This window comes from Aethalodelphis obliquidens, unplaced genomic scaffold (genome assembly GCF_003676395.1).
Source record: "Aethalodelphis obliquidens isolate GAN/ISIS:26980383/991018 unplaced genomic scaffold, ASM367639v1 scaffold30, whole genome shotgun sequence".
Classification (NCBI taxonomy): domain Eukaryota; kingdom Metazoa; phylum Chordata; class Mammalia; order Artiodactyla; family Delphinidae; genus Aethalodelphis; species Aethalodelphis obliquidens.
In genome coordinates, this window is record NW_020837974.1 from 19,854,781 (window position 1) to 19,870,630 (window position 15,850).

The following is a 15,850-nucleotide window of genomic DNA, read 5'->3' on the forward strand; positions in this document are numbered from 1 at the left end:
GTAAATTCTAAGAAGTTTGACACAAGCCTCTGGGGGAGAATTCCTTCAAAGTTCTAGTCCCATTCTGGGGACTTCCCTGGCAGTCCAGGGATTGAGACCCCGTGCTTCCAATGCAGGGGGTGAGGGTTTGGTCCCTGGTCAGGGAACTAGGATCCCACATGCCGCACGGCGTGGCCAAAAAATATATTAAAAATAAAATAATAATAATAAAATAAGATAAATTAAAAAAAACAAAGTTTTAGTCCCATTCTGGTCCAGTTCAGTGCCGCATTGACCGTAGCTTTATGGCTATGAGCAGTTACCCATCCAGCACAGCTAGGTTTCCATTTTGTTTGCGCTGCCCACGTCAGAGCCAAGCATGTTGTGAATGCTCCATTAGGAGGGACAGGCACCATGCTGCACTTCTCATAAGAGGCTGTATTATCCCTCTTTCTTATTACTATGAAGTATTTCAGAAGTGCGAAAAATAGGGAGAATAACAGAACAGAGACCAGTGAGGCCGCCGTCGGGTTTAAGAAAGAAATACTTCAAATACATGGAAAGCCCCCAGGGACGCACAGTGCCATAAAATTAAGGTGTTCAGCATTTTGTCTGCTCTACTGGCTCCTTTGAGGTCTTCGAGAAAAGTAATGTACTGCTGGTGTCCCAGCTCTAAGCTCCAGCGCACCAGAGGTGCTGAGAGCTTCACCCTGCGGGGATGCAGTCTCTAAGGATGCCTACAGCGGGGATGGGCTGTAATGGGGGCCGGCGGCGGGGGGAGAGGGGAGGAAGGCAGTGTGTCACCGCACCTCTCGCCCCGCCCCTGCACCGCCCATCCCTCCACCAACCTCCCCTCCCCTAACTCAGCGGTCCAGCCAGGTCCGAACCTAGCGGAACCGGAGCGGGAGCCCAGCGCCACCTACCGACAACGATAAGGACCTCCCTCTCGATGTGGGCCTGGATGTAGATGCGGCCGCGGCGCTCCGTGTGGTCTGTGCCGCAGAGGCTGGGGACATTCATCACGCAGCGCTTGTGGACGTTCATCATGCAGGCTGCGGGGACAGAGGGAGGGTGCGCGGCTCAGGCTGGTCCAGGCTGGACCCCTCCTGTTCCCCTCCTTCCCTCCGAAGCTGGCGGAGACCAGCCAGCCGTGCCCGCCCTGCCCGGGTCTCATCAGAAGGGCTTCTCCAACTCTCCCGCGGCTCCCGCCCCCCACCCCAGGCCCTGATGGACAAAGGAGGAGGAACATGTCCGTCCTCCCGAAAGGCTGAGGCACCTCGCGCACCCCCGACGGCTCCGAAGCCAGAGGCACCAAGCTCAGTGGCAGGGGCAGCAGGTAACGCAGCGAGAGAAGCTGCGGGTGTGGCGGGACCTGACCGGCCAGGGAGCGCAGTGCCCCCACTCAGGAGCAGCCATGCAGGGTGCATGCCCCAAATTGCTGAGATCGCCCCGTTTTTCAAGATTAAGCAGGAATCCTGACTTGTATGTGACATCTCCCGATTTTTAAATATTGACGGCCCATAGGTTGGTTTCCGTGGAAAGAGTCTGAGAATGGGAGTTGTGAGCCAGCAGGTTTACCGCAAGGGCTCCTGGGAGGGAGGAGCTCGCCCACGAGGATGCACTGAGGCTGACAGTAAAGAGAGCTCTGGACCTCCAGGGGCCCTTCAGAGTTGTCCCAAATGGATACAAGAGGACCAGGCCTCTGCACCCTTGCACCTGCCAGGAACCACCCCCTGGGAGGGGCATCATCCTGGGACCTGAGCAAAGCCCGCACAGTGTCCACCGAAACTAACTGCAAGAAAAAGGATTAGACGCAGGGTAAGACGAATGGAATAGGTCTGCGACTGAATCGGACCTTCATGTCTCTTATGTGATACGATAAATACAGGCTCCCTTCCCACAATCCTGTAGTACATCTGTGCTTCCTTCAGTGGGTGGCTGGTTTCCCCTAAGTCCCACGGCTGCTCCAGGAAGGTGTGCCTGGAGTCCAGTGTTCTCTAGAGGACCCTCGTTCCAGTTTGAGAAGCCAGGAGGAGAGTCTAGATCACCCCATGGGGCCTGCATTTCAGGAGATTCCCTGGGGAACTGGGGGCACGGCATCCCCAGGGGCAGGGGGTGCTCAGGACACCCCCTTCTCAGCCCGCCCAAGCTCCAGGAGGCAGCAGGCAGATTACAAAACTGGAAATGAATCGTGGGGAGAAAAGGATGATGGGGAGGAAGGGAGAGCCCCCTGGAACCTGAGTGCCCACGTTCAGGGCTCTGCGTCAGCCCAAGCTGCCTCCCACCCACCCCTCTCTGTCCTTGAGGCCCACCTGGGGCCCCACGTGCGCTAAGAGGAATCAGTGTCCCACAAGCAGAAGGCAGCTGCGCCACTCTCTCCCCGCCTCTGTTATGTGTCTGCCTGGGAGCCCCATTCACCATGCGTGTCTCTGTGGCTCTTGCCCTGTTTGTTTCTGTCTGCCTCTCGGTACCCATATGGGTGTACGTCTCTTTCCTGGTCTCTGCTCCTCTGCTTCAGCATGTGTCCTCGCTGCCTCGGCTGCATCTGTGAATAGGTCTGTTTCATGCTCTGGGCCTGTGTCACACCTCTTTGTCTCCATCTCTTTCTGTGTCTCTCCACGTGTGTGTTTCTGCCTGTCTCTGCTCTCTCTCCATCTCAGTATCTCTGCAGGAGCCTGACTGAGGGCATCTCTCTCTGTGTCACTTCCAATCATTGTGTCTGTTGGTTCGTCTGTGTGTCCCTCCTGCTTGAGTCTCTCTCTAGCTGGGCCCCTCTGTAGCCTCAGCCATCGCTCCCTACACCTGGGCGCACGTGTCATTTGCCCCCTGAATCCGTCCCTGTCTGTGATTGTGTGTTTCTCTCTGTCTCTTGCCCCCTTCCTCCCCATCCACACCCATACTCCTCTATGTCACTCTCTGCCCTTGAGAGTTTCTCTCTCTGTCCTCTGGGCCTCAGGACCCCTGTGACAGGGACAGTCCGGCCTCATGACTGCTCAATATGCGGGGGTCAACAGGCCTCTGGGAGCCAGCAGCACTGAGCCCCCCATCTCCACCCCGTCCCCTTTGCAGCTGCAGCTCTCAAAGCCTGCTGGCTCCCCCACCCCTCGGGCCATTCAGTCCTTCACTTAATAAAGAGAAGTCCTGCCCGCTCCTGCCTCTTCCCACCCCAGCCTGGTCAGAGAATCACATGCCCGCCCCCCTTCTAGCATAAACTGTAGGTGCTAAAGGGAGGCAGATTTTCTCTCTGCAGAGAAAGGCATCAGCCCCGCATATCGGTGCTGGCAACAGCTGTGTGCGTGGCTGCAGGAATGGCCCCGATTTGACCACGCCTCCCTGTGTCCACACCTGTGGACTGTCCCCTCCCACACAGACTGTGAACCTTGCCATGTGACTTGCTTTGATCAGTGGGACTTGCCCTCTTAAAGCACTTGGGACCTCCGTGTGAGCAAGCCCAGGCTAGCCTGCTCAGGACGGAAGACATGTGGTCCCCCAACCCCCGTCATTCCCATCACCCAGGTGACAGCCAGCCATCCTTGCAGACAGGTGGGTGAGGCCCTCCAGGCCCAGACAGCCCCTCACCAACCTGCTAACCCACCACGTAGGCATGAGTAAGCCCAGCCCAGACCTAAAGGACAGCCTTGCAGAATCATGAGCTCTATAAATGGTTATTGTTACTCAGCAACAAACAAGTGGTACCCAGGCCACCCAGGACTTGGGAGAATGTTTTGTAGACCATGAGGAAGCAGCCCAGTCAGCAGAGGCTGCCAGAGAGCAAACGTACTTACTGTCACATTTCATCCCCTGGTGGATGAGTCCATACAGCAGCGACCCACAGTGGTCACAAAACGTGGGGCTGGAGTACGTGTGGATCTTGAACTTGTGTTTGCTCCGGGGGTCCTAAGGTCAAAAGAAACAAACAAAAGAGGTTGGCATCAGTGTGGCATGCCCCAGTTTCCCACTGCACTGTGCATCCCTGGAGAACTCCTAGAGAACTGAACTTGGCCCCCAGCATTCATCATACTTGCTGGGACCATCACTGGAGCTCTGTGCCCAAACATGGTGCTTGATAAGTAACCACTGAATGAATGAATGCCTAAGACAGCTGATGGCTCCCATCCTGCCCCAGCACACTCACTGTGCCTGCAAGTCCTCCATCTGGGAACCCAACCTACTGACTCTTATCTGCAGCAAGGACTCCACAGATGGCAAACAAAACACCAGACAGATCAGGTAAACAGGTCGCCTTGCTCCTACTTTTCTCTCCTTTATCAGCCAAGCAACTTCTGGATGATCTAAAACCCAAGTCTGGGCATGAAACCTCCCCAACAGGACCTCATCATCTACGGGACAGAGTTCAAAGTCCAATGAATCGTCTACAGGTTGTGGCAGAGACTACTGGCTTTCCACCAATACCCATTCTTCCTTTCAATAACAGAACCCTTGAGTCTTAGCAGAGACCGTGGCTGCCCAACTATAGACCACATTTCCCAGTCTCCCTTGCAGCTTGGTGTGTCCATGTGATTGAGTTCTGGCCAATGGGATGTACGTGTTTCAGTCATTCCTTTAAGAGGAAGGTGTACAGCCTCTAGGGCCCCTTTTTCCCTTCCCATTGTCTGGAAGATGGTGAGAAGTGGAAGTGACCACCTTGGACCCAAACTTGGACCCACCAGCCCTGGACTTTGTACTTCTGGACAGACATCTGAGAGAAAACCTACCTTCTGTCTTGTTCAAGTCACTATATTTGGGGGCTATTTGTTACAGCAGCTTACACCATTCCTTAACTAACTAACATGCCCTTCCTAACCTGGCAATGTAATGCAGTAGTTGAAGGTCCAAACTGCCTGGGCTCTTCTTTGATGCATAATTTGGGGCAAGTTATTTAATTTCTTTGTGCTTCATTTTCCTTGTCTGTATGATGGAAAGAATGATATAAGCTATATGACCATTGGGAAGAATAAATGAATTAACCTATGTAGAGATCTTAGAACAGCCTGGCACACAGTAAGGAGTATAAGCTTTTGCATTATTATTACTAGATCCCCCATGTGATCCCAACTATGACCTCAAACACACACTGTGTTTTCAGTACACAGGACTTGCTCGTACTCCCAAATATGCCATGCCCTTCATGATTCTCTGGCTCTGCATGATGTCTTTCTCCTTCAAGAGCTACTCTAACCAAAAAGTTCCTTCTTCTCTTTCCCATCCCAGCCTGAAAGCTGCCTTCTCTGTGAAAGAGAAAAGTTAAAATCATGGGCCCTAGGTTCCAACCCAGGGCTGATCTGATGTTCTAGCCTTTGCTATATGCTACCCATCTCCTAATTCATTCACTCATTCATTCATTCATCCATTCACATTTATTTATTGATGCAGGTGCCTTTTAAAAACATATTCTAACAGAGACAGGAAATGAACAAGTGAGCAAATAAATGGACAGAATAAGTAGAAATTATTTTATGTGCTATTAAAATGATGAGTATTTCTCCTTAGGAAACTGTTATTTACAAAATTTAAAAATAATCCTTATATCTTCCAGAATGGCTACAATTTTAGAAAATTGATACTGACGATACCAAGTGCTGATGTGGAGAGAACACTATTGGAACTCTCCTACGACGCTGGGGAGAATGCAAAGTGGTAGCACCTCTTTGGAAAACTGTGTGGCACTTTCTTATAAACATACCCTTATAATATATGACCCAGTAGTCCCACTCCTAGGTGTGAAAGGAATACATCTATCCACAGAAAAACCTGAAAGTTTATAGCTACTTTACTTACAATAGCCAAAGTCTGGAACCAACCAAGTATTCAACATTCAACGGATAAACAAAGTGTGGTACGTCCACACAATGGAATACTTCTCAGCAGTAAGAAGGAATGAACTACTGATACAGGTAACATTCATGAATCTCAGAAGAATTTGGGTAAGATAAAGCTGTCAAACACATGCTGTTGGATTCTGTTTAAATCAAAGGCTACACGCTATATGATTCCACTTAAATGACATCCTAGAAAAGGCAAAACTATGGGGACAGAAAACAGATCAGTGGTTAAGAAGGATTGGGGGTGGAAAGGGGATTGACAACAAAGGGACAGCATGTGGGAACTTTTACGGGCTGACTGGAATGTGCTATATATCAACTGCAGTGAATTTTACTATATGTAAAGAAAGTGAATTTTGCTGCATGAAAACTCTGTCTCAGTAAGCCTCTGCCTAAAACCCTGTCCATCCCTGAAGGCTTTTGCTGGCCTGCATCTTCTTAATGAGCTACAAAGTTTCTTTCATGACATTCCAAGCCTCTGCGGTCAGGCAGATGAAGTGTTGGCCCTTGCACAGCTCTGAACCGCCAAGTTTTAGAGGCTGGGTCAGCTCTGCTCTGGCTGTGGGACCCTGCAGGGCTCCCAGGATGCAGAAGGACCCCAGGACCCCCTTGTCCTGCTCGAGGACTGAGCTGCTACCCTAGTAACCATTTTTTGGAAATCAAAAAAGGAAACTAAAGGCTCCCCGTTGATGGCTTAACCAGCCATGTTTCCTTTCCTAGGCAATGAGATGCAGAAAATACATCTGGTTCCCGGAAATAGTCCCAGTGCTCTGTGCCATAAAACACTTCCCTGGCCTTTGAGAATTCACCTTAAAGTCGAGAAATGAGTGTCTCAAATCTGCCTAAAAAGAAACACCTGTTCACCACTGGTATTGGCCTGAAGGGGGAGCTCAAGGCTTCTCTCACTCCCCTACTCAGCTCAAAGGAGGAGAACCTATCTGGTTGGTCAGAGTCCAAGACACTGATTGGCCTAGCCTTGGTGTGTGGAGCCTTCACAGCCTTTAAAAGCTGCACCACCATCTTTCTCTTTCTCTCCCTCTCCCAGGAGGCTGATGGGGGGCCGTGGCCTCACCCTAAGAAGGTTGGGCATGAATGGTCTGGACCAGCTCCACTCCAAGCCCTAGGACAAGTTCTCTCTCTCCTCTTGGTTTTGTATTTCCTTCTGGGTTCCCTGATATGTTAACCTATAGGAGCCAAGAATTAGTTTTGAGTATGTTTTAACTGTCCTTAGGCTTACCTAATACAGAAAAAAGGAGTCCCCAAGGGCCTCATGAGCTCTACTTCGAGATTTGAAGCGAAACCCCAACTAACAATAAAGTTGCTCTTTGCTGGCTTTGCACTTTCCTCCACGGATAAATCTTAGTGAGGAATCTCAGGGAGAAGGATTCGAGCATTTCTGACCACATACTACTGAAACAAGCAGGACCCTGTGGGGCTCCTGGGCACGGGAACTGTTCTGTTCAGCCTCCATGACCTTCCCTGAGTTCCAAAGGGTAGGTTCAAACGGTTGCTAATCAGGGTAGAGAGGGGATGCAGAGACAAGGGAGGAGCAGTCAGAAACAATAGTGCAGGAGGGAGAGTCAAGATGGCATTGTGGGAAGACGAGGAGTTGGCTTCTCCCCACAACTAGGGTTCCTGCCGGCCGCTGGTGGGGGATTCTGACACCCAAGGAGATGGGAGGAACCCCATAGTGAACCGGTAGGATGTAGGGGGACTGAAGGGGGGAGGAGAAGTGGAGGCCAGAGAGGATAGGCGCCCCTGAGGCTGGGGAGATCAGGAGAGGCAGGTGGGAGGGACTCTCCAGAAGGAGCAGAGGGCGACTGCCCTGCCCACGCGGGCCTGAGGAGCCTGCTGAGCTCCCGCACTGATCCCCTGCCGTCCAAAGCCCCCTCCAGGCCACGTGGGTCCTTGGGGGCGTAAGAGGGAGGCCAGGGAGATCAGGAGAGGCAGGCGGGAGGGGCCCTCCAAGACCAGAGGAGCAGGAGAGGACAGGAGGGCGTTTGCCCCGCCCACTAGAGCTCAGGAAGCCTGCTGGGCTCCCAGGTGAGGTCCCCCGCCCCCTGAGACCAGGGGTAGGGGACTCGCCTGGGCCCCTTCTGTTCCTTGAGCCTAAGCCCCACCTTCCACAGCCCCCAGGGCCTTCTCCTGCCCTGTGGGTCCTGAGCATAGGCCCCACCCACCGCCTAAACCTCGCCCTTGCTTAGGTCCCGCTCTCCACAGCCAAGGCCTTTCCCCCCGTTTGTTTTTTCTTTTCCCTCCTCTTTTTTACTGTTGTGATACTGACATACCTTTCGGTTGTTGATTCATCTATATTTTTATTTTTCTATTCTTTCTAACATATCTGTTAGTTTCCTAGTCTAATCTTACTTTTTTACTTTGGTTTTGTTTTTTTGCCACCCCACGTGGCTTGTGGGGTCTTGGTTCACGAGCCCGGGGTCGGGCTGAAGCTCCCGTGGTGGGAGCTCCGAGTCCGAACCACTGGACTAACAGAGAGCCTCAAACCCCAGGGGATATTCATCAGAGTGAGATATCACAGAGTTCCTCATCTCAGCACCAAGACCCAGCTCCACCCAATAGCCTACAAACTCCAGTGTTGGAAGCCTCAGGCCAAACAACCAGTAAGACAGGAACACAATCCCATTCATTAAAAAAAAAAAAGAGAGAGAGAGAGAGACAGCAAAAAAATATGTCACAGATGAAGGAGCAAGGTAAAAACCTACAAAGCCAAATAAATGAAGAGGAAATAGACAATCTACCTGAAAAAGAATTCAGAGTAATGATAGTAAAGATGATCCAGAATCTTGGAAATAGAATGGAGGCATGGATTGAGAAAATACAAGAAATCCTTAACAAAGATCTAGAAGAACTAAAGAACAAACAGAGATGAAAAACACAATAACTGAAATGAAAAATAAAAATACACTAGAAGGAATCAATAACAGAGTAACTGAGGCAGAAGAATGAATAAATGAGCTAGAAGACAAAATGGCGGAATAACTGTCAAGGAGCAGAAATAAAGAAAAAAGAATGAAAAGAATTGAATACAATCTCAGAGACCTCTGGGACAATACTAAATGCAGCAACATTCAAATTATAAGGGTCCCAGAAGAAGAAGAGAAAAAGAAAGGTTCTGAGAAAATATTTCAAGAGATTATAGTTGAAAACTTCCCTAACATAGAAAAGGAAATAGTCACCCAAGTCCAGGAAGCACAGAGAGTCCCATACAGGATAAACCTTAGGAAAAACACACCAAGAAACATATTAAACTAACCAAAATTAAGTTCAAAGAAAAAATACTAAAAGCAGCAAGGGAAAAACAAAAAATAACATACAAAGGAATCCCCATAAGGTTATCAGCTGATTTTTCAGCAGAAACTCTGCAGGCCAGAAGGGAGTGGCAGGATATACTTAAAGTCATGAAAGAGAAAAACCTACAGCCGAGATTACTCTACCCAGCAAGGATCTCATTCAGATTTGATGGAGAAGTCAAAAGCTTTTCAGACAAGCAAAAGCTAAGAGAATTCAGCACCACCAAACCAGCTTTACAACAAATGCAAAAGAAACTTCTCTAAGCAGGAAACACAGTAGAAGAAAAAGACCCACAAAAACAAACTCAAAACAATTAAGAAAATGGTAATAGGAACATACATATCGATAATAACCTTGAATGTAAATGGATTAAATGCCCCAACCAAAAGACACAGACTGGCTGAATGGATACAAAAACAAGACCCATATATATGCTGTCTACAAGAGACCCACTTAAGACCTAGGAACACATACAGACTGAAACTGAAGGTATGGAAAAAGATATTCCATGCAAATGGAAATCAAAAGAAAGCTGAAGTAGCAATACTCACATCAGATAAAATAGACTTTAAAATAAAGAATGTTACAAGAGATAAGGAGGGACACTACACTGATTGACTGATCAAAGAATCAATCCAAGAAGAATATAACAATTATAAATGTTTATGCACCCAACGTAGGAGCACCTCAATACAAAAGGCAAATGATAACTGCCATGAAAGGAGAAATCAACAGTAACACAATAATAGTAGGGGACTTCAACACCCCACTTACATCAATGGACAGATCATCCAAACAAAATAAATAACAAAACACAACCTTTAAATGACACAATGGACCAGATAGATCTAATTCATATTTATAGAACATTCCACCCAAATGTGGCAGAATACACTTTCTTCTCAAGTGCACACTGAACAGTCTCCAGGATAGATCACATCATGGGTCACAAATCAAGCCTCAGTAAATTTAAGAAAACTGAAATCGTTTCAAGCATCTTTTCTGAACACAACACGATGAGATTAGAAATCAATTACAGGGAAAAAAACGTAAAAAACACAAACACATGGAGGCTAAACAATGCATTACTAAATAACCAAGAGATCACTGAAGAAATCAAAGAGGAAATCAAAAAATACCCAGAGACAAATGACAACAAAAACACGATGATCCAAAACCTATGGGATGCAGCAAAAGCAGTTCTAAGAGGGAAGTTTATAGCTATACAAGCCTACCTCAAGAAACAAGAAAAATCTGAAATAATCTAACCTTACACCTAAAGGAACTAGAGAAAAAAGAACAAACAAAACCCAAAGTTAGCAGAAGGAAAGAAATCATAAAGATCAGATCAGAAATAAATGAAATAGAAACAAAGAAAACAATAGTAAAGATCAATAAAACTAAAAGCTGGTTCTTTGAGAAGATAAACAAAATTGATAAACCATTAGCCAGACTCATCAAGAGGGAGAGGACTCAAATCAATAAAATTAGAAATTAAACAGGAGAAGTTACAACAGACACCGTAGAAATACAAAGCATCCTAAGAGACGACTACAAGCAACTCTATGCCAATAAAATGGACAACCTGGAAGAAATGAACAAATTCTTAGAAAGGTATAACATTCAAAGACTGAACCAGGAAGAAATAGAAAATATGAACAGACCAATCACAAGTAATGAAATTGAAACTGTGATTAAAAATCTTCCAACAAAAGTCCAGGACCAGATGGCCTCACAGGTGAATTCTATCAAACATTTAGAGGAGAGCTAACACCCATCCTTCTCAAACTCTTCCAAAACATTGCAGAGGAAGGAACACTCCCAAACTCATTCTATGAGGCCACCATCACCCTGATACCAAAACCAGACAAAGATACTACAAAAAAAGAAAATTACAGACCAATATCACTGAAGAATATAGATGCAAAAATCCTCAACAAAATACTAGCAAACAGAATCCAACAACACATTAAAAGGATCATACACCATGATCAAGTGCATCCCAGGGATGCAAGGATTCTTCAATATATGCAATCAATGTGACACACTATAATAACAAATTGAAGAATAAAAACCATATGATTATCTCAATAGATGCAGAAAAAGCTTTTGACAAAATTCAACACCCATTTATGGTAAAAACTCTCCAGAAATTGGGCATAGAGGGAACCTACCTCAACATAATAAAGGCCATATATGACAAACCCACAGCAAACATCATTCTCAATGGTGAAAAACTGAAAGCATTTCCTCTAAGATCAGGAACAAGACAAGGATGTCCACTCTCACCTCTAGTATTCAACATAGTTTTGGAAGTCCTAGCCACGGCAATCAGAGAAGAAAAAGAAATAAAAGGAATACAAATTGGAAAAGAAGAAGTAAAACTGTCACTCTTTGCAGGTGACATGATACTAAAAATAAAGAATCCTAAAAATGCCACCAGAAAACTACTAGAGCTAATCAATGAATTTGGTAAAGTTGCAAGATACAAAATTAATGCACAGAAATCTCTTGCATTCCTATACACTAATGATGAAAAATCTGAAAGAGAAATTAAGGAAACATTCCCATTTACCATTGCAACAAAAAGAATAAAATACCTAGGAATAAACCTACCTAGGGAGAAAAAACACCTGTATGCAGAAAACCATAAGACACTGATGAAAGAAATTAAAGATGATACCAACAGATGGAGAGATATACCATGTTCTTGGATTGCAAGAATCAATATTGTGAAAATGACTATACTACCTAAAGCAATCTACAGATTCAATGCAATCCCTATCAAATTACCAATGGCATTTTTTACGGAACTAGAACAAAAAATCTTAAAATTTGTATGGAGACACAAAAGACCCCAAATAGCCAAAGCAGTCTTGAGGGGAAAAAACGGAGCAAGAGAAATCAGACTCCCTGACTTCAGATTATACTACAAAGCTACAGTAATCAAGACAATATGGTACTGGCACAGAAACAGAAACATAGATCAATGAAACAAGATAAAAAGCCGAGAGATAAACTCACGCACCTATGGTCAACTAATCTATGACAAAGGAGGCAAGGATATACAATGGAGAAAAGACAGTCTCTTCAATAAGTGGTGCTGGGAAAACTGGACAGCTACATGTAAAAGAATGAAATTAGAACACTCCCTAGCACCATACACAAAAATAAACTCAAAATGGATTCGAGACCTAAATGTAAGACCGGACAGTATAAAACTCTTAGAGGAAAACATAGGAAGAACACTCTTTGACATAAATCACAGCAACATCTTTTTTCATCCACCTCCTAGAGTAATGGAAATAAAAACAAAAATAAACAAATGGGACCTAATGAAACTTCAAAGCTTTTGCACAGCAAAGGAAACTATAAACAAGACGAAAAGACAACCCTCAGATTGGGAGAAAACATTTGCAAACGAATCAACGGACAAAGGATTAATCTCCAAAGTATATAAACAGCTCATGCAGCTCAATATTAAAGAAACAAACAACCCAATCCAAAAATGGGCAGAAGACCTAAATAGACATTTCTCCAAAGAAGACATACAGATGGCCAAGAGGCACATGAAAAACTGCTCAACATCACTAATCATTAGAGAAATGCAAATCAAAACTACAGTGAGGTTATCACCTCATACCAGTTAGAATGGGCATCATCAGAAAATCTACAAACAACAAATGCTGGAGAGGGTGTGGAGGAAAGGGAACCCTCTTGCACTGTTGGTGGGAATGTAAATTGATACAGCCACTATGGAGAACAGTATGGAGGTTCCTTAAAAAGCCAAAAATAGAATTACCCTATGACCCAGCAATCCCACTACTGGTCATATACCCAGAGAAAACCATAATTCAAAAAGACACATGCACCCCAATGTTCAGTGCAGCACTATTTACAATAGCCAGGTCATGGAAGCAACCTAAATGCCCATCGACAGACGAATGGATAAAGAAGTTGTGGTATATATATACGATAGAATATTACTCAGCCGTAAAAAGGAACGAAATTGGGTCATTTGTTGAGAAGTGGCTGGATCTAGAGACTGTCATACAGAGTGAAGCAAGTCATAAAGAGAAAAACAAATAATGTATATTAACGCATGTATGTGGAACCTAGAAAAACGGTACAGATGAACCGGTTTGCAGGGCAGAAGTTGAGACACAGATGTAGAGAACGGACACCGAGGTGGGAAAGCCGCGGGGGGTTGGGGATGGTGGTGTGATGAATTGGGCGATTGGGATTGACCTGTATACACTGATGTGTATAAAATTTATGACTGGGCTTCCCTGGTGGCACAGTGGTTGAGAGTCCACCTGCCGATGCAGGGAACACGGGTTTGTGCCCCGGTCCGGGAGGATCCCACATGCCGCGGAGCGGCTGGACCCGTGCGCCATGGTTGCTGAGCCTGCGCATCCAGAGCCTGTGCTCCGCAACGGGAAAGGCCACAGCAGTGAGAGGCCCGCGTACCACAAAAAACAAAAAAAATTGATGACTAATAAGAACCTGCTATACAAAAAAATAAATAAAAACTAAAAAAAAAGAAATGGGTTAGAAACTGTCATATCCCTACCCCAGCATCACCACTTGATTTCCAGTGTCCCTGGTCATCTCTCCCACCCTTAGGAACCAGGTTCCCACAGGGTCCTGGCATGATTCTTCTACCCACTGTTTCATGGGGTTGAGCTCCATCATGCTTTGTACTAGGCAAACTTGGATTCCAAGTTTTCTTCCACTTCTGATTTTGATCCAAGAGATTGCCAAATAACAACAACAAAATGATAATCAACTACTGTGACTCTTACTGCCACCATGAATTCAGCAGACTCTCTGCCAAGCACTGTGCTAAGGGTTCCATATAACATCATTAAAGCTTCATAATGGCCAATGAGGGAGGAGTTATTATCCCGGTATTCCAGATGACTAAACTGAGGCTTAGAGAAATGACTTGTCCAAGGTCACAAAGTAAGGAAGTGGGAGAGAAGAAGTGGAATCAAGTTTGTCAGGCTCCAAAGATGCAGGCAACAGAGTGGGGACGCCCAAGTGTCACCTGGCTGCCTCCCTGCTCCTCAGCCTTCCCAGAGGGTCTCCCACCCAACAGGGGGTTATAGATAATGACACCCTTCATCCCACACAAATGCAGCACCAGCCAGAGTCAGGTCACTCGGAGCTCCCCACCCCCACCCCCAAACCAGAGTCTTCACTGTGAACAGATACTCCCCAGGACCAAAGGACAGGCCGAACCTAGCTCAGCATCTTCAGTTCATCACCTGACTCCAGGTACATGCAGCTAAGGAGGAAGGAAGCAGAGATGAGAAACCAAAAAAAAAAAAAAAAAAAAACTTTAAACCTCTAAATCAAAACCTAAAATATCCTTTCTCCACCTGAATGGGCTGTGTGGCTTTGTGCACAGGTGGGCTGAAATCGGGCTGAGCTGAGGCAAAGCTGCAGGAATACAGAAGCTGTGTTGAAACACCAAGGTCATGAAAGCCCACACCAACAGCATCAGTCAGAGTAGGAAGTCAGAGCAACCTGTAAATTCAGACTGTGTCATCCCTGGACCTTTACCGACTACAAAAGCCTGGAAGGTATGCTTCCTGGAAGGTCGACAGCAAGGCGAACCTGGAGATCTCGTTTGAAAATACTGTCAGAACAGGAGGAAGTTTACAAACACGGGCTCTGGAGTTAACTGTGTGGCCTCAGGCAAGTGACTTAACCACTCTGAGTCTCTGGTTCCTTGTCCATAAAATGGAGATGAAAACAGTACCCACCTCATAGATCGGTTGTGATGGGTAAAGCTCCCAGCACAGTGCCCTGTACACAGGAAGTACAGGCTCCTGATTTGAGAAAATATAATCATGGTAACACTTCCCAAACTTCAGTCTTGAGTTGTCATATTTTTGCACGTCTACATACTACCTATAATATTATTTATTACTTGGTGCTTTTCTTTAACTCGGCTTGCCACTTTTACTTAAACCTATTTTAAAATAAAACTCTCTAAGAGTGTGAACTTGTGGGATTGATGTGCAAATTATGTTTTTTCTAATACACCTTAAAAATGAAATAGACAACTCTTTAAAATTTTAAGATGTTCATCCCAACGGTCTCCATTAACAAGCTGTGGGAACACAGATACACATATGCCTGGTAGGTCGGCCGACTGGTATTACCCTTGGGGGCAACTGGGCACGTCTATCAAAATTCCAAATGCTTCTCCCCTTCTGACCCAGTCGTTCCACTTCTGCGAACTGATCCTGGAGATAAACCCACATACATAGGAAATTATATATGTACACGGTTGTTCACTGCAGCATCATTTATAATAGCAAAAGACTTTAAATGAGCCAAGTGTCATAGGTAGGGAGGTGCTTAAATAAATCATAGTGCAGTTACACAATGGTCTACTCTTCAGGTATAAAAATGAAGAGTTCTCTGCACTAATATGGAAAAATCTTAAGGGTTTATTTTTAAGTGAAATCGAAAAAGGAAAAAAGCCAAACCGAAGATGCAGAAGAGTGTGTGTCGCATACTACCTTTTGGGTGAGAAACTAAGGCGGGATAAGAAGTATACTCTAAATTACTCACACCTGCATAAACAAATTCTAGAAGGAGAGGCTGCAAGAGAAGGTAATAAGTGTTTCTCTAGGAAGGCAGGAGGGAACAAAGTGCAAGGGAGTACGACTTCTCCATATATACCTCTGTAAAGTTTTGATGAAAGTAGAATATTTTCGTGTTTA

At 45.8% G+C, this 15,850-nt stretch overlaps 1 protein-coding gene across 2 annotated transcripts in view; it reads right to left on the reverse strand.

Annotated features, from left to right (window-relative positions):
• PRKCB (protein kinase C beta) overlaps window positions 1-15,850 on the reverse strand; it is a 311,495-nt gene that overhangs the window by 142,446 nt on the left and 153,199 nt on the right. For both annotated transcript variants that reach the window (XM_027126616.1, XM_027126615.1), the window contains exons 4-5: window positions 3,765-3,876; window positions 903-1,031 (exon numbers count right to left, since the gene is read on the reverse strand). In XM_027126616.1, coding sequence (XP_026982417.1) covers window positions 903-1,031; window positions 3,765-3,876 — 241 coding nt within the window. The remainder of the gene's footprint in view (window positions 1-902; window positions 1,032-3,764; window positions 3,877-15,850) is intronic.